Source organism: Mesoplodon bidens (assembly GCF_964165515.1).
Source record: "Mesoplodon bidens genome assembly, chromosome: 6".
NCBI lineage: Eukaryota > Metazoa > Chordata > Mammalia > Artiodactyla > Ziphiidae > Mesoplodon > Mesoplodon bidens.
The window spans coordinates 73,152,404-73,171,773 of record NC_138162.1 but is presented as its reverse complement, the minus strand read 5'-3'; the positions used below and the strand labels follow the sequence as shown (position 1 = coordinate 73,171,773).

The 19,370-nt window shown below is 40.3% G+C and overlaps 1 protein-coding gene across 1 annotated transcript in view; it reads left to right on the top strand.

Annotated features, from left to right (window-relative positions):
• The window catches only part of SLC1A1 (solute carrier family 1 member 1), a 71,933-nt gene that overhangs the window by 14,794 nt on the left and 37,769 nt on the right, over positions 1 to 19,370 (top strand). The window contains exon 2 of the mRNA XM_081238460.1: positions 18,446 to 18,586. Within this exon, the coding sequence (XP_081094586.1) occupies positions 18,446 to 18,586 (141 nt within the window). The remainder of the gene's footprint in view (positions 1 to 18,445; positions 18,587 to 19,370) is intronic.

Genomic DNA, 19,370 nt, shown 5'->3' with positions numbered 1-19,370 from the left:
GGACATTGGGGGGTACAAAAGTGAGCATACAATGCTTATGCTTTGGGAACTTGCGATGAAGGGAGGGGCTGAGATAGAGGTCTTTTAGAGGGGACAACAGATGCAGATGGAGCTCTGAAGGACCCTGAGAAGAGACTCATCCCACCTGGGGAGAGACCCTGGGAAAGGCTTTCTGGAGGAGGTGACTCTGTTTTGAGGGGTGATTAGCACTTCACTAGGCAAAGATAGTGACAAAGGGTTTTCCTTGGAGGGGGATCTTTGAATAAGCGCACAAAAGCAAGGAGCATCTTTAAGAAACAGCAAGGAGTTTATTGTGAACGGACATGATAAGATCAATGATGATGAAGATGTGAGGGCCTGTATCAGCTAGGGACCTGGCAGAAAACAGATGATCCACTCACTCAAAAGTATTTAACTGAACAGACTGTAATCAAGGGACTACTTACAGTGTTAGGTGGGGTTAAGGGATGGTGAGGCACCCAGGGCTAGTAACTGTGGGAAGCTGTTAACTCCCCTATGCCGGAATGGTCAAGGGAAGGGGGGACAGTGTTATCACAGTCCACTGGGGGCTGGGCTGCAACAGAGTAGCTGCTTGATAGGACCTGTATGGCCACAGAGGAACATAGCCACTACCAGAACCATGGCAGGACAGGGAAGGAATGAAGACAAAATTAAGATTAATTCCCCAAAAAGCATTTGTTATTTCTATATACTAACAATGTATGATTGGAAATGGAAATTTTTAAATATTATTTAAAATAGCTCCAAACAGTAAAGATCAGGTATATATCTAACAAGATGTATGAATAGGATCTATAGTTGAAAATTACAGAACACTGATGAAAGAAATTCCAGACCTAAATAAACAGTCATACCTGTTCATAGATTGGAAGATACATCATAATGATGATGTCAGTTCTTCTCAAATTGGCTTATAGTTTTAATGCAATTCTAGTCAAAATCCTGGAAGTATGTTTTGTAGATGTATCAGACAAACTGATTCTAAACTTTATATGGAAAGGCAAAGGAATAACAAACAATTTGGAAAAAGAAGAAGAAAGTTGGAAGAATCACAGATGACAGTAATCAAGACTTTGTAGTACTGGTGAAGTGATAGGCACATAAGTCAATAAAATAGAATAGAGATTCCAGAAGTAGATCTATATGAATGTGCCCAATTGATTTTTGACAAAGATGCAAAAGCCGTTCAAAGAAGAAAGTAGAGTCTTTTCAGCAAATGGTATTGGAACAGCTAAACATTCATATGCAAAAAAAAAAAAAAAAAAAAAGAACCTCTACCTAAACATCATATTTTATACAAAATTAACTCAAAATGGATCATAGATCTAGAAGAAGAGTAAAAAAGAAAATTTTCAGAGTCTTTGTGACCTAGAGTTAGGCAAAGAGTTCTTAGATATTATGACCAAATAGAATTCATAAAAGAAAAAATTGATACATTGGACTTTATAAAAAAAAAAAGAACCTTTGTTCTATGAAAGACACTGTTAAGAGAATGAACACAACAAATCATAAAGTTGTACACCTTAATTGTATGCAGTTTTTTTTTTTTTTTTTTTTTTTTTTTTTGCAGTACCCGGGCCTCTCACTGCTGTGGCCTCTCCTGTTGCGGAGCACAGGCTCCGGACACACAGGCTCAACGGCCATGGCTCATGGGCCCAGCCGCTCTGCGGCATGTGGGATCTTCCCGGACTGGGGCACGAACCCATGTCCCCTGCATCGGCAGGCAGACTCTCAACCACTGTGCCACCAGGGAAGCCCTGTATGCAGTTTTTAATTGTCAGTTATATTTCAGTAAAGCTGGGTGGGGGGAAAGAGACTGAAGAATCTTACATACTCGGAAAAAATAATTGCAGATCACATATCCAACATATCTGAACTTGTATCCAGAACATAATAAGAACTTTCAAAACTCAATAGTGAGAAAACAAAAAATCCAACTTTAAAAAGTCACTTCACCAAAGAGGCTGTCAAGTAAATACACAAAAAGTTGTTGAGCATTATTAGCCATTAGGGAAATGTAAATTAAAACCACAATGAGACAAGGAAAAAAATTTTTTTCTGTTTATTTAATTTTGTATCTATGTGAGATGATGGATGTTCAGTAAACTTCTTGTGGTCATCATCTCAATGTATGTAAGTCAAATCGCTGTGCTGTGCACCTTAAACTTATATAGTGCTGTATGTCAATTAAATCTCAATAAAACAAGGATAAATTATGAAAAAAAAACACAAGATGCCACTACATGCTTATTAGAATGACTAAAATAAAAAATACAGGGCTTCCCTGGTGGCGCAGTGGTTGAGAGTCCGCCTGCCGATGCAGGGGACACGGGTTCGTGCCCCGGTCCGGGAAGATCCCACATGCCGCAGAGCAGCTGGGCCCGTGAGCCATGGCCGCTGGGCCTGCGTGTTCGGGGCCTGCGCGTCCGGAGCCTGTGCTCTGCAACGGGAGAGGCCACAACAGTGAGAGGCCCGCATACCACAAAAAAAAAAAAAAAAAAAATACAGTACTGAGTGCTGATGAAGATGTGGAGCAACTGATCCTCTTAAACCTTGCTGGTGGGGATGTAAAATGGTACAACCACTCTAAAAAACAGTTTGGCAGTTTCTTAGAAGTTAAATATACACTTACCGTATGACCCAGCAATCCTACTCCTGGGTATATACCCTAGAAAGAGAAAAACTTATGTTCACACAAAAACTTACACACAAATGTTTATAGCAGCTCTAGTCATAATCACCCCAAACAGGAAGCAACCCAGATGTCCTTCAGTGAATGAAAAAATAAATACTGTCCACCTATAAGATGTGATCCATTCATCAAGAAGAAGGAACATATTATTGATATGCAGAAAACATGGATGAATCTCAAGGGCATTATACTCAGTGAAAGTAACCAGTATTAAAAGGCTACGTAGAGTATGACTCTATGTACAAGACATTCTCAAAAAGAAAAAAACATAGTGGTGGAGAACAAATCAGAGGTTGCCAGAGGTTAGGGACAGGGTGTGTGTGTGTGTATCATTGTAATGGTATAGCATGAGGGAGTTCTTTGGGGTGATAGAACTATTCTCTGTCCATATCCTAATTTTGACGGTGGTTGTAAGAATTTTAACACCTGTTAAAAATCATAAGACTGTGCACTAAAGTTCAGTCTTACTGTATGATAAATACACTTAAACACACACACACACAAACATACATACACAGACTCTAGTCTGGCTGGTACAGACAGGCCCAGTGTTCCAGGAGGTGTTCTATGTTTAAATGGTGTGAGGAATTCCTTCTTTCTGGTGTCTTTTCATTCCTGTGAAGGGCGAAGCCTCCAGTGGACTGATGCTGCCCTCCTATGGAGGATATCTGATCTAATTGTTTTTGGTATTTTGGGGCGTGGAAGATAAGGGATCTTCTTAACTCCACATCTGCAGGGCCAGCCAGGGCCTGCCTTGTTACCTGGACACACGTCACATGGAGGAGGTTGGGAAGGCTTTCCAAACACCCTTGAGCTGAGGTGTTTTTGTTTTTGTATTTTTAAATAAATTTATTTATTTATTTTTGGCTGTGTTAGGTCTTTGTTGCGTGAGGGCTTTCTCTAGTTACTGCAAGTGGGGGCCGCTCTTCGTTGCGGTGTGTGGGCTTCTCTGCAGTGGCTTCTTTTGTTGTGGAGCACGAGCTCTATCCGTGCCAGCTTCAGTAGTTTTGGCACACGGGCTCAGTAGTTGTGGCACATAGGCTCAGTAGTTGTGGCTCGCAGGCTCTAGAGCACAGGCTCAGTAGTTGTGGTGCACGGGCTTAGTTGCTCCGCAGCATGTGGGATCTTCACAGGGCTCGAACCTGTGTCCCCTGCATTGGCAGGTGGATTTTTAACCACTGCGCCATCAGGGAAGTCCCTTGAGCTGAGTTTTGAAGTTGCTGAAATGGTAAACAAGTAAAGTCGGAAAGCAGAGGGGCCTTTGTGCACAGGCTCAGAGACCTGGGCACTGGGCGGGGCTGGGGGTAGGGCAGACCAAGGAGCTTGCATGCCACCCCGTGATGGGAAACCATTGAAAGGGCTTTAAGCAGGAAAGTGACTCAGCCAGATTTGCATCTCCAAAAGATCGTTCTGGCTTTGATTTGGAGGATGCATTGGAAGAGACAAGACCAGAAGCAGAGAGAGTGCTAGGAAGTTGATGAAATAGTCTTGGTGAGAAATGAGGCCGACTTGAGCCAAGGTGGTGCCAGTGAGGATGGAAGGGAGAGAGACAGATTGGAGAGTTGTTTAGACAGTAGAATCAGCAGAACTTGGTGGCTGTTCGATGTGGGCCTGGGATGGGATGCAGAGTTGTCTAGAATGTCCCCAAAGTGTACCACTTGAGACTCAGACTGCTTCGGTATCTCAGCTGTGTCACTTATTTCCTGTGGACCTTGGGCAAGCTACTTTACTTCCGTGTGCCTCAGTCTCTCACCTGAAAATGAAGTCACCTCACAGAGTTGTGAAGATCAGTCAGAGTTAATTATGCTTAGAACAGTACCTGACCATAGTCTACACAGCCCTCAAAAAATGTCTGCAGTGACAACACAATTTAGGAAGATAGGGAACTCTTCCAGGTATCTATTTCTTTTTTTTAATTAAGAAGCCAATTAATTTGGTTACGCTGGATCTTAGTTGCGGCAGGGAGCCTCCTTGGTTGTGGAATGCGAACTCTTAGTTGCAGCATGCATGTGGGATCTAGTTCCCTGACTAGGGATCAAACCCCCTGCATTGGGAGCTCGGGGTCTTATCCACTGCACCACCAGGGAACTCCCAGGTATCTATTTCTGTGTAACTAATTACTTCCAAAGTTAGTGGATTAAAATAGCAATCATATTATTATCCCTCGCCGTTCTGAGAATTATTTGGGATCAGCTAAACAATTCTTACTTGAGGTCACTTTTGTGATTGCAGGGATATGGTGACTGGGCTGGAGTCAACTGAAGGACCATCACTCATGTGTTTACTGCCTGGAAGACTCAGACAGCTGTTCTCTCTCTCTGTCACTCACTCACTCACTCACTCACTCGCTCTCCCATGTGGTCTCTCCAGCAGGGCAGCTTCAGGGTAGCTGGACTTTTTACATGGTACCTCAGGGCTTCAAAGTGAGTGTCCCAAGAAGAGAAACCATCAAAAGCCACCCCTTTTCTAAGCTAGCCTCAGACTCCATGCAGGCTCATTTCTTCTGTGTTTTCTTTATTAAGGCCATTACAAAGACCTATCCAGGTTTAAGGGAAGGGAACAGAGACTCCATCTCCTGATGGGAAGAGTGTCAAATAATGTGTGGACCTATTTTAAAACCACCAGCTAACCCAGGAGGAAAAGTCAGAAGTCTTCTGGGAGAAGGAAAGATAGGTTTGTTTTTAGTATGTTGGGTCCCATGTTGAGTTATATATATCTAGGTAGAGATTGCCTGAAGAGACAGACTTGGGAGACAGAATGAGGCAGGAGATAGAAGTGGAAACTGAATCTATAAGAGCAGATAGGATCACCCTGGGAGAGTGGACAGCCCATGAAGAGGTCAGAATACAAACTCCTTGGGCAACAGCAGTATCAGTGTGGAGGGGAATGTCCAGAGGTGGGGAGATGGAGAGCTTACTCAGCCTGGCTGGGTTCCTCCAGACCTCCATCTGGTTTTACTTGTAGGATGTTGCAGTCTGAGAATTCTTTCTCCGAGTCCTAGCATCCTCTTGGCAAAGAGTTATCTTTTCAGCCAGAATGGACTCTTGGACCCACGTTGAGCATCCTCTCCCCCTCTCCCACCAGGCTGCTACTGTCAGAATCTCCTGCCCTTCCTGGAAGGCCAGGCAGTGCGTGCAGGAAGCACAGCATTCTGATTGCTTCTGTCCTGTACATTTTCAGTATGGGGCAAGGAATTAGATCCTCCTCCCTCCTTCCAGTGAGGTGTTTTCCCTGAACTGAAAGATTACTTGAGCAAGTTGTTAGGAAAGTCACTTCTCTTCAGCCACCTAAAAATGTTTTTTCTGAATTCAAGCCACGTCCCTGTGACTGGCCTTCAGTTCCCGATCCTTTTAGAGAACCGCTTTGGTACTAGGGCTAGCCTGGTTCCTCCTTTGAGTTGCCACAAGGAAAAAGGAAGTCACTTGCGATTCCTCAAAAGAGCCAGGTTCCAAATCAGATGTGTCTGACTTCAGAGCTGAGCCCTTCACCCCAGGCATCCTTCTAAAGACACCACTGTACACCTACCCTGAATGGCCTGAACATTTGGACAGTTGAATACAATACACATCAACCAGTTCCTGATAGATCGAGCTTGGGTCTGGTAGGTTTAGTTTGAGCAAGAAAGTGAAATAAGCCAGGGCTTGCAGTGGGGACATGGCAGAGTCAGAATGGCTTCTCTTGACCTCCTCCTTTCTCTGGGAAACAGATGAATTAACAAGCTGATTCGTACTCCCTCTCACCTAAGCTCTGAAATGAACCACCCTCATCATCCCATCAAACCTTTCCCTGACCCAGTTGTGGATCTGGGATTCTCATTCTTCTGCAGCCTTCTCTCTTTCCCACTCCTGATGAAGCTCCTTTTCCATCTCCCAGCCCCGTGTGGCTTCACTTTCCTTTCCAAGAACAGCCTCCTAACTACTTAGCTCCCTGTTCTAATCCATCCTACATATCTCAGCCCCTACATACCTCAGCCAGCTTTATCTCCAATCCAGGCCCACCCCTGTGCAAACATGTTCAGTGGCTGCTCATTATCTCTACTAATAGCTAATCTTGGTGTATTACGTTATAGTGTAACACATGGTTTCTCTTGTTTAATCTGCACAATGACCCAGTTATCGGAAGGGACCTACGCTTAGGGAAGTATAAATTCTCCTCCCTGGCATTCTAGGCCTTTCATGGGGTGCCCCAACTTAGGTTTCTGTCTCTCTAAACCACGCCTCGAGCACCAGCCAAAGCACCCCACGTTTCTGAGTCAAGTATGATTCCTTGACTGATGACGAAACTAAGGCACAAAGAAGCAATTGTTTACCCTCTGTCCCAGAGCAAGGAAATAAATGGTGAGCAGAGTTTGGGCCCAGTTGTAGCTAACTTATGTCACATTCTTCCTATTCTGTCTGCCTTAGGATCTTCAGCCTTTCCCACCATGTTTCTAAGGCTGGTATTTGTATAAGTGTTTATTAGTTGGAAGACAATCAGGAGCTGAGCTGAAATAAACAAAACTTGAGCTTCTGCCCCTGCTCTAAATAAGAAGTTTCTGTTCAGCCCTCCACTGGGAGTGTGTCTTTAGGCCTCCCGACTTTCCACCATTAATAGCTCTATAATTTGAATGGTCTTCAAGGAAATAGGGAAAAAAAGAATAATAAGATTAAATACGTTGTGAAATAAGAATAATACATGACTTTGGTTGAGATCAAAGTGCTTCCTACATACATTTTCTCATTTGGTTCTCACAACATTTTTGAGGTACCTTTGTTGAAGTAAATACTTCAAGCACTTCAGTGAAGCAACCAAAATCAAAGGCATTCAGTGACGGCTAAGTATGTGGTAGAAATGGAATTAAAATCTGGATTCATGACTCCTCTTTGCATTATATGCTCCTGTTTGGTTTTTACTTATACCATAGAGAGTCTAAGTTAATTTTGAAAGCTCTTTTCTCACTTGCTGCTGCTATTATCTCTGTTGTTACTCAATCACCGCTAACACTTACTGAGCCTTCCTGCCAGGGGTGGGGCTAAATCATCTGCATTCATTATTCCACTTAACATTGCAAACCACATGATACAGCTACTGCTGTTATGTCTCTTTGATGAAGATACTGCATCTTAACAGGGTTAAGTAAGTTATCTAAGGTCATACAGCTAGTACCTGTTAGAGCAGACTCAACTCCAGATCTGGATGACCCCTGGACATTTCTGATATGACTTGTATTGGTATCTTCTCCTCGACTGTAAGCCAGATGAGGACCAGGACCACAAGTGTATCCTCCATAGAGCTTAGCAAACTGCTTGTATGCAGCAGGGACTCTAGTCATTAATTAATGACAGTTGACTTTTTTCTAGGTCATTAGTTAGATTTTTCTTCTCCTGCAGGGATTTTCAGGTCATATTGTTCTCAGATTAATCCTGGTTTTCTATTGGTTTTGATTGATTTTTATAACCTGTAATTAAAAATTAAGCTCTCAAACATCTCCTTTGTGGGCTATGAACTACAATCTGTAATCACAACTTTTCTTTAAATTGATCATCTTCTTTCTGAGCTGTTAATAAACATGTCTGGCATCATTTGGGTTTTCAAATTGGAATTTCCAGATGGTAAGGCCTTCAGATCTGATAAGCTTATACATATCATACTAAGTGAAAACTTGAACAAAATGCCGCATCTTTGGCAGTCTTTGTGCTATTAGTATGATAACTAAAAGGAAAAAGAGAAGTCTCCCTATGGTTTTGTCTTCTCTCCCACCCCATGGAAAAGTCATCAAATTGTCAACCGATCAAAAAGGAAATGAATCACATTTAGTGTTACCTGCCTTTCTCTTTTTCAGTTTTTTAAGTCAATTTAGTTTGAGAGTATGTGTTTGCTTTTTCTAATTGAGGTAAAATTCATATAACATAAATAAAATTTACCATTTTAAGGTGTACAATTTAGTGGTTTTTATTATATTCACTGTGTTGTGCAGCCATCATCACTGTCTAATTTCAGAAAATTTTCAGTCATGCCCCCAAAAGGAACCTCATACCTATTAGCAGTCAGTCCCTATCCCTCACCCCTATCCTATGGCAGCCACTAATCTACTTTCTGTTTCTCTGGGTTTGCTTATTCTGGATGTTTCATGTGAATGGAATCATATAATATGTGGCCTTTTGTGTTTGGATTCTTTCACTGAGCATAAAGTTTTCAAGGTTCGTCCATGCTGTGGCATGTATTAGTACTTCATTCTTTTTTTGTAGCTGAATAATGTTCCAGTGTATGAATACACCACATTTTGTTATCCAATAATAAGTTAATAGACAGTTATTGTTTTTCACTTTTTGTCTATTATGAATAATGTTGCTATGAGCATTTTGTGTACAAGTTGTTGGTGAAGATATGTTTTCAATTCCCTTCAGTATATACCTAGGAGAAGAATTGCCTACATCAATTGTAACACTACCTGGGTCATATGGTAACACTATGTTTAACTTTTTGAGGAACTGTCAAATAGTTTTCCACAGGGGCTGTATTATTTTACATACATGCACATCTTCACCAACATATGTTATTTTTTTTATTAATTAAGTTTTTATTTTGGGCTGTGTTGGGTCTTTGTTGCTGCGCATGGACTTTCTCTAGCTGCAGCAAGCGGGGGCTACTCTTCGTTGCGATGCATGGGCTTCTCATTGCAGTGGCTCTCTTGTTGTGGAGCACAGGTTCTAGGTGTGCGGGCTTCAGTAGTTGCAGCATGTGGGCTCAGTAGTTGTGGCTCGCGGGCTTAGTTGCTCCGTGGCATGTGGGATCTTCCCGGACCAGGGCTCGAACCCGTGTCCCCTGCATTGGCAGGCGGATTCTTAACCACTGCACCACCAGGGAAGCCTGTTCACCAACATAAGTTATTTTCTGGTTTTTTTTTTTTTTTTTGCGGTACGTGGGTCCCTCACTGTTGTGGCCTCTCCCGCTGCGGAGCACAGGCTCCGGACGCGCAGGCTCAGCGGCCATGGCTCACGGGCCCAGCCGCTCCACAGCATGTGGGATCTTCCCGGACCAGGGCATGAACTCACGTCCCCTGCATCGGCAGGCGGACTCTGAACCACTGCGCCACCAGGGAAGCCCCTCAAGTCCATTCTTTACATCTGCATCTTTAAGAATTGGGTTGTCTTTTGCTCTTAAAGAAAAATTCTGGGGCAGATGAGCTCCCATCCCCTCATCAGCCATCATTAGGGCACATTTCTTGTAGTCAAGATGAGTTTGCCAGTTTGAGGCGGCTTCATAGGAAGCTTTTCCTCTGAGGTTGAAGAGGGTGGCTAAGTGAGAGACCAGGAGTCAGCAGGAACAGTTGTGTGTCCAGGGCCTTTACGGGAGCAGCTCCACTTGCTCGTGTGTTGTTGGAGCTCGTCCTCACTGTGCTGGGCTTGAGGCTGGCGGCAGGGTCCTTCTGCTCTGTTGATGCCACCATTACTGCAAAGTCCTACGGATGCCCTTGCCAGGCTCATTTACCTCTTTGTTACTCAAAGCATGGTCCCACTGACTGAATCTGCCTTTTAACAAAATCCCTAGGTGAGTGTGTGCACATCGAAGTTGAAGAAGCAGGTATTCAGTTCCCAGTCTCCCTGTTGCTGTTCACCTCACGTGGTTACTCAATCTCTGTGTCTGAACAGTCTTCCTCCTTCTTTCCTGCTTCCATGGGTTGGCCTATGTGATGTTAATGCCAGCTGTACTGACTGCAGCTTCCTTTCCTTGCTGGATGAAGAAAAATACGTGGCATTTCCCTGATGTGCTCTCAGACTTGCAAACATTTCCATAGAAATCCTGAAATAGTTCTCTCTTTGTGTTTACTCTTGAGCCTTCCTCATTCCTCTCCTCTTCCTTCTCCCCTGCCTCCCTGTCTTTCCAGAGCTCCTTCTCCCTCCTTGCATTAGTCCTTTCCCCACCTGGACTCTGGTTCTGCTCAGTTACATCTGTGACTGGCCCTCTTTACCCTGGGAGCTTCTTGAAGGAAGGGGGTCTTATGCCATCCATTTTTATATCTTTACTCCCACTGCTGCACTTAACGTCCTTTGGACAGTAAATATTTGCAGAATTTAATTAGGTTATTGAATCGCAATGAAAATGATTGTAGAAGACACCAAAAAAAAAAAAAAATCGAAACGCGTTTTCTTCTGGTGCTACCAAGATCCTGAGACTTTTATTTGAGTGATGTCAAGTGGTATCAAAATGAACAAACATTCCATTCGGTGCATTTAATGGGTGCTTTAGGTGTCATTATTTTAACCCTGAAATTTTTTTCATTTATAGGATAAAAGGAAATATTTCTTTACCAAAGTAAACACAGTAGACTAAGGGAGTAAGTTTGTAAATTTAGTCACACTGAAAATATTTTACATGAATCTCTCTCAACTCCTGACCATGCTTTGAGCTCTGTGACCATGACTCACCTGTGAGAGCCACAACTGCTTTGAGGATTTCATGAGAAACCCTATGAAGAGTGTATTACCTATAATAACAGTTAACATTTATTGAGTATGTACTATATGAGCCAGGTACTGTTTACTCTGCGCACTTTATGTATAGTCTCATTTTTAAATCTCCCAGTGACTCTGAGGTTGATATTTTATTATGCCCATTGTTACAGATGGGAAAATAGAGGCACAGGCAGCCAGACCAGTATTTTGCCCAAGATTAAACATCCAGTAAATATGCCTGAAGTAAAGATTAGTAAACTGGAAGGTAGTGTGAGAAACTCAGTCAAATTCATCACAGAGAGGTAACAAGAAGGAATGTAAAAAGCCCCCAAATCCCCATGTATTTGGATACTGGGAAACATATTTGTAAAGAATTTACAGTTCAAAGAAGAAATCATAATAGAAATTATAAGACATTTAGAACTAAACAACAATGACAATACTATATAATAATTTATAGGACTCACACACAGAATTTAGAAGGAAATGCATATATTGAAAAAAACAAGTGAATGTGCTAAGCAGTCAACTCAAAAAGGTAGAAAAAGAATAGGGTAAACATAAAAAAAGAAGGAAATAAATCATTAGATAAGAGCAGAATTTAATGATATAGAAAACAGAAACACAATAGGGAGTGTGTTATGGAATACTGAACGGCACTTAAAATGGATCACCTGCATTAATATGAATAAATCTCAAAGATGTAATGAAAAAATTTCAAAAAGAAAAGGCAGATTACAAATACATCCAGACTGATACCATGTTAAGTCAAATTTTCAAACACATACAAACAGCATTATACATTTTAATGGAGAGAGACATACACAGAAACCTATTAGATCCTCACCAGAATCAACTTTCTTCCTGAGTCAGGCTAAATTCTTAATTGTAGGTAGTAGACAAAAAGGGATAAAAGACTCAATATAAACAATCATGGCTATTGACAAAACAGTGCAAACCACATTTCCTGTTGATAGTGGACAAATCCATCCATGATGGATGGAAAATATTTATTATTGCAAATAACAAAAAATTGTTTTCTTTTTTTAACTCCTCTCCCTCAGATTTTCTAGCACTCAGTGCAGTACTGGGCATATAGTTGGATGTCAATAAAAGTTCTTTGTTTTTGCTTTTTCTTGAATTCATATACTACAAAAATGTGTTTAATGTGATTTCCTTCCCTTGAACCTGAAAACGGACAGTAACTCAAGCCTTTCATCGTATTTTATGCTTGTACCCTTTGGTGGTTAGGTAAAGTCAATAACATTCAGCAAAATTGTCAAGAAAGGACATGTCTAACAGTTGGGTGATGGTCAAGAAATATGTCCATCCAAAGTAGTATTATCCAGCATTTTAAAAAGATGGAGATGTGTAACATGAGGAAATGCCTGTGATATAATGTCAAAGGAGAAATACCCAAAACAAAACAAAAACCTGTACATGCTATAGCATGGATGCACTTTGAAAACTTTATGCTAGGTGAAAGAATCCAGACACAGATGCCACTATTGATCAATCAGGATTTTCTAGAGAAATAGAATCTCTTTATGTACACTTACATGAGATTTATTTTAAAGAATTGGCTCATGTGATGAGTCAAGTCTGAAATCCAAAGAGCAGGCTGGAAACTAAGCAGGAGTTGATGCTGCAGTCTTGAGGCAGAATTCCTTCTTCTCCAAGAAACCTCAGTTTTTGCTCTTAAGGCCTTAAACGGATTGGATGAGCCACCTAGATGATCAGGGATAATCTCCTTTACTTAAAGTCAACTAATTATGGGTGTTAACCACATCTACAAGACACCTGCACAGCAATACCCAGATTGGTGTTTTATTGATTTCAAAACCCTGTAATTATATAGCCGTTCAGAATTGCAAGAGATATGCAAGAGATCATTTACTTTAAGTGTTTAGCACAGTCTGACATATAGTATGTACTCACTGATTGTTAATCTTTGTATTATGATTAACCATAATACTATATGAAAAATGAAAACAATTTCACTTTACATATATTTGAGTTGATGAGATTGTGGGTGAATTTTATGACTTTTGATTTCCAGTAGAGCTGTTATAACATTGCTTAAATTATAAGCACTGGTGAAGCTACTCAGTTCCAAAGAAAAAGATGAGAAAAAGGGACAGGTATATTTCCGTGGAAGGATAAGATAGGGAAACCATCCTCCCATCTATTGAGTGTATGCACATAGTCATTTGTTAATAACATTATTCATTCCATACTTTTTATTTTCTGTTTATCAACGTTCATCTTAGGTTAGCTCCTGAGGGGCTTAATCCAGTGCTTAAAATAGTGCATAGCATGATGGCATGGCTAGATAACTATTTCAGTGATAATAAAAAATACGTTTTCCTTTGCCAGTAATTCTTATTTAATCAAGACAAATTCAATCTGTGTACCAGAGAGCTGTTCTGGGGCTTTGATTAAAAACCACAGAAGATTTCTTTGCCTATTTGGTGTCTTTTGTGTTTCCATACAAATTGTGAAATTTTTTGTTCTAGTTCTGTGAAAAATGCCATTGGTAGTTTGATAGGGATTGCATTGAATCTATAGATTGCTTTGGGTAGTGTAGTCATTTTCACAATGTTGATTCTTCCAATCCAACAACATGGTATATCTCTCTATCTGTTTGTGTCATCTTTAATTTCTTTCATCAGTGTCTTATAGTTTTCTGTGTACAAGTCTTTTGTCTCCTTAGGTAGGTTTATTCCTAGGTATTTTATTATTTTTGTTGCAATGGTAAATGGGAGTGTTTCCTTAATTTCTCTAGACAAAGCAATCTTGAGAAAGAAAAAGGGAGCTGGAGGAATCAGGCTCCCGGACTTCAGACTTTACTACAAAGCTACAGTAATCAAGACAGTATGGTACTGGCACAAAAACAGAAATATAGATCAATGCAACAGGATAGAAAGCCCAGAGATAAACCCACGCACATATGGTCACCTTATTTTTGGTAAAGGAGGCAAGAATATACAATGGAGAAAAGACAGCCTCTTCAATAAGTGGTGCTGGGAAAACTGGACAGCTACATGTAAAAGAATGAAATTAGAACACTCCCTAACACCATACACAAAAATAAACTCAAAATGGATTAAAGGCCTAAATGTAAGGCCAGACACTATAAAACTCTTAGAGGAAAACACAGGCAGAACACTCTATGACATAAATCACAGCAAGATCCTTTTTGACCCACCTCCTAGAGAAATGGAAATAAAAACAAAAATAAACAAATGGGACCTAATGAAACTTCAAAGCTTTTGTACAGCAAAGGAAACCATAAACAAGACCAAAAGACAACCCTCAGAAGGGGAGAAAATATTTTCAAATGAAGCGACTGACGAAGGATTAATTTCCAAATTTACAAGGAGCTCATGCAGCTCAATATCAGAAAAACAAACAACCCAATCCAAAAATGGGCAGAAGATCTTCTTCTCCAAAGAAGATATACAGATTGCCAACAAACACATGAAAGAATGCTCAACATCACTAATCATTAAAGAAATGCAAATCAAAACTACAATGAGGTGTCACCTCACACCAGTCAGAATGGCCATCATCAAAAAAATCTACAAACAATAAATGCTGGAGAGGGTGTGGAGAAAAGGGAACCCTCTTGCACTGTTGGTGGGAATGTAAACTGATACAGCCACTATGGAGAACAGTATGGAGGTTCCTTAAAAAACTAAAAATTGAACTACCATACGACCCAGCAATCCCACTACTGGGCATATACCCTGAGAAAACCATAATTCAAAAAGAGTCATGTACTACAATGTTCATTGCAGTTCTATTTACAATAGCCAGGACATGGAAGCCACCTAAGTGTCCATCGACAGATGAATGGATAAAGAAGATGTGGCACCTATATACAATAGAATATTACTCAGCCATAAAAAGAAACGGAATTGAGTTATTTGTAGTGAGGTGGATGGACCTAGAGTCTGTCATACAGAGTGATGTAAGTCAGAAAGAGAAAAACAGATACCGTATGCTAACATATATATATATATATATAGAATGTATTAAAAAAAAGGTTCTGAAGAACCTAGGGGCAGGACAGGAATATAGACGCAGATGTAGAGAGTGGACTTGAGGACACGGGGAAGGGGAAGGGTAAGCTGGGACGAAGTGAGAGAGTGGCATTGACGTATGTACACTACCAAATGTAAAATAGATAGCTAGTGGGAAGAAGCCGCATAGCACAGGGAGATCAGCTAGGTGCTTTGTGTCCACCTAGAGGGGTGGGATAGGGAGGGTGGGAGGGAGAAGCAAGAGGGAGGAGATATGGGTATATATGTATATGTATAGCTGATTCACTTCTTTATAAAGCAGAAACTAACACACTATTGTAAAGCAATTATACTCCAATAAAGATGTCAAAAAAAAAAAGAATATATGGGACAGTCTCCAAGATAGATCATATGTGAGGTGGTAAAACAAGCCTTAATAAATTGAAAACGATTGAAAAAAAACCACAGAAGATTTTAATCTCTTTTCTGCAAATACCCTAAAACAGGAACACTGCTGTTTTCATAAATCTGAATCAAATGCAGTTCAGCTACTATCCCCAGGTTTAATTTTTATAACTATTAAAAACACGCGTGCATCAGAACAAAGACTGGGTAGGACCTGGAAATTGGTGAGGGGAAAGGAGTGGATAGGTTGGTGTAATTAATTATTTATGACTTTCGTCTTTTATTTTGATCTTCAGAATTATTTCATGAACAATAATTTTTTATAAACTTTACAGGAAAAAAAATCACCCCATTACCTCCAAAATAGGGCTACTGGACTGGCAATTGTTGTTTGAGACAACATGAGCACAAAGAGATGACATTCTGTGTATCTTCTATCTTAAGCTTAAGTTTTTGAACTTGAAGAAGAAATCTGTAGCTGTGCTCTTAATTGTTTTCCTCCCTAGTTTCTCCCTTCCATTTTACCAATGTACTTACTTTTCGCATAAAAACTGGAGAAAGCACGGCGAGCTCTCCAGGCACTAATGAGCTTGTTTTATGATCCCATTTTAAAGTCGAGGACACCAAGGCTCAGTGATGCTCACAGCATCTTGAGCCACAGAAGGAACCTTTGAAGACATCTAATTCAACCTTTCTGCCCTACCTCTAATCCCACCACTTGACAACGGGAGAAGTTAAAGTCATGGCCCAAGTAATGCACCTTGTAAGTGGTGGAAGCAGAACTCAGAGCCTACTCTTCTAACACCACATTCTTCCCAAGCTGTGTCAGTACCTGCTTGGGATCTTCCTGCCTGTGTGGGGTAAGGCAGCCAAGAATGAATTCCTGGTAATTAAGGGGGCTACAGAGGTCTACGTAACAATTTTACCTTTGGGCTTACTTGTTGGCCCTGCTGAAGACCTCCGTAGAGCTATACCATTCAGGGAGGTTCTTGATCTTCATCTTCCCTAGTTCTGGGAGTGGCCCTACCATGTGCGTCTGATCTGTGCACCTCCAGGCAGGCACTTATTCCCAGCAGCCTTTGGCTATGGAGCCCTCTCCATGCCTCTTAATCCACTCCAAGGTTCTGACTCTGGAAAAGGGTAGGGAAGGACTGTGCCCTGTGAAATCCTGACCTCATCTTGGAACCTGGCAAATCTTCCAGTGATTTTTTTTTTCTTATCTTGCATCTCATTTTCCCAAATGTGTTTGAGACCAAGATAAAGCATACCCATTCACAAGCATAACTCCTGGCTGAGGTCATTCACCAGCTACTTGCTCTTGAGAGTCCCAGGATGACATCTCTGGCCCAGGATGAATCTCCCAACTGCTTTTCCAGGTTTTGGTTGGCACTTATATTCTCCTTTTCAGTAAAAAAAAACCAAATATCAGAATATAATTTGTGATACTTAACTTCAAGAACAAGCTTGATAGAAAGCTTTCATTACTAAATATAGTAACCTATTCATTGTGCTTGTCACCTTTGATTGCTTTTAAATGATTCCTCGTGGTGACTCTTTTATGTCTCCCATAAAAACCCATATCCAAGGCTTCCCTGGTGGTGCAGTGGTTAAGAATCCACCTGCTAATGCAGGAAAATAAAAGTAAGCTAAAGGTAAGGTTACTACACAAATGTATCTTATGTGGTTCATCTATTTGGTCTACTAGTGAGCATGAGAAGTATACCAGAATTTAAATGAAAACTCTAGTATTGATTATAATTCACATCTCTTTTCATTTGCCCTAGCATTCTTAACTGGACCCAAATAACTAAATTTTCACATACTAATTATTTGAATTTGTGAATTAACATATCCAGTGATATCCTCCTTGAATCTTTCTGCCCTCTAGTCATTTTACTCCCAATTAGCATGTCATCCATCAGAGGTTGATGAAGAAAAAAGAGATGTGTGAGTCATCCCAACCCATTTTCTTTCTTGGTTAATAAAAGGTAGTAGGGAGTGAGGGTTCCTGGGGATGGGGGGGAGTAAGCCAATTAGACGTTATTAGAACCATTTGGAAGAGGATAAAGAAGAAATATTTATTGATAGAATTTGTGATTTTTAGTTGTCAAAGTCATAACAAGTGAAGAAGTTCATATTAACATTAAGGCAAGCTTTCAGAGAATGTATGTTTCTTGATATGGAACATTTCCTTGCTATATATAAAATAGATAACCAACAATGACCTACGGTATAGCACAGGGAACTATACTCAATGTCTTGTAATAATCTATAAGGGAAAAGAATCTGAAAAAGAATATGTATATATATATATATATATATATATATATGTATAACTGAATCACTGTGCTGTACACCTGAAACTAACACAACATTGTAAATCAACTATACTTCAATTAAAAAAGAGAAGAGTATTACTACAATTATTATTAAAAGAATATGAGAAAAATATAAACTGATATGTAAACTATAAAATATAAAATATCTATAGGTAGAATAAAAGTGGTGTGTAAAAACAATAGTTATATTGGGTTGACTAAGATGAACTTTTTTTTTCCTTCTCACAGTATTCTTAGATGTTTTGTCATGATAATAAATATAATTGAAGGGGAAGAAAATAAATGAAAACAAAAGCTTTCACACGAACTATACTTTTTCCAGATTTGCTGAATAACGTGTACTTGTACTCTTTACCTTTTAAAATGTGATTTGTTTTTTAAGTCTAACATTTACAGACTCATGGGAGATCATCAAAATTGTTTTTCCTGCCACTAAAATTTGCACTGGGGGTGGTATTTTTCCATAGAAATTTATACAGGAGAACTCAATGTTGTTCCTTTCTTCTTTCCAATTCTTGTTTTTCTTAGGGATTGCCATAGGCGTTTTGGTTCGAGAACACAGCAAGCTCTCTAACCTGGAGAAATTCTACTTTTCCTTTCCTGGAGAAATTCTAATGAGAATGCTGAAACTCATCATTTTACCATTAATTGTATCCAGCATGATTACAGGTACCTTGAGAAAACTGACATTCTCCATGATTATTTAAGGAGCCATCCCATCACCTGAGTTGTTCTTTTCTTATTATGGAAAAAGTCAAAATGCATTTGATGCATCTCACACACACACACAAACACACACACACAAAACACCCCTCACTTGGAAAGTGTATATTTGCTTGAGTGAAATATTTCATTATTCACAAAGTCGCATTGCTTTGTGGCATTGCTCTGCCTGTAGCACTGTCCACCGCAGCTCAGATCTTCATTTGACCAGCCATATAATGTCTTATGAGGAAGGAAACAAAAAAGGCATATTTGGTCAATGAGATGTCAGCCAGTGTCCTCAGGGAAAACGTAGTTGTCAGTCTTGATCGTGTTTTCAGTAGTTGACTCATTTGTTTCTCAGCTGCATCCGTCCTGCCCCCAACCCTGCCGGCGGCAGCCTGCAGAGTCCTCTGTCCCCTCTTCTCACTCACAGCCACTCCTCCACAGAACTCAGAACTTGCTACATACTTGCCTTGGAAATCTGCCCAGGGGACCAGCAGTCACATGCTGTGGGAAAGGTTTAATGATGGCTTGGCACCATATTTTAAAAACCTGGTTTTCTTAAATCTGAACTTGTGATGCCGTTGAATTTGGAAATGATTGTTTCCTTATAGATCATTATATTGCAGGGTCTCTTTAAAGAACAAGCGCCTTTATGTAGATAGAGATTAATTTGGCTTACAAAAATGTCATTTGTCTGGGTATGGTAAGCTTCTCTCTGCATTCCATAGTTTCTTGTCCTTATCTT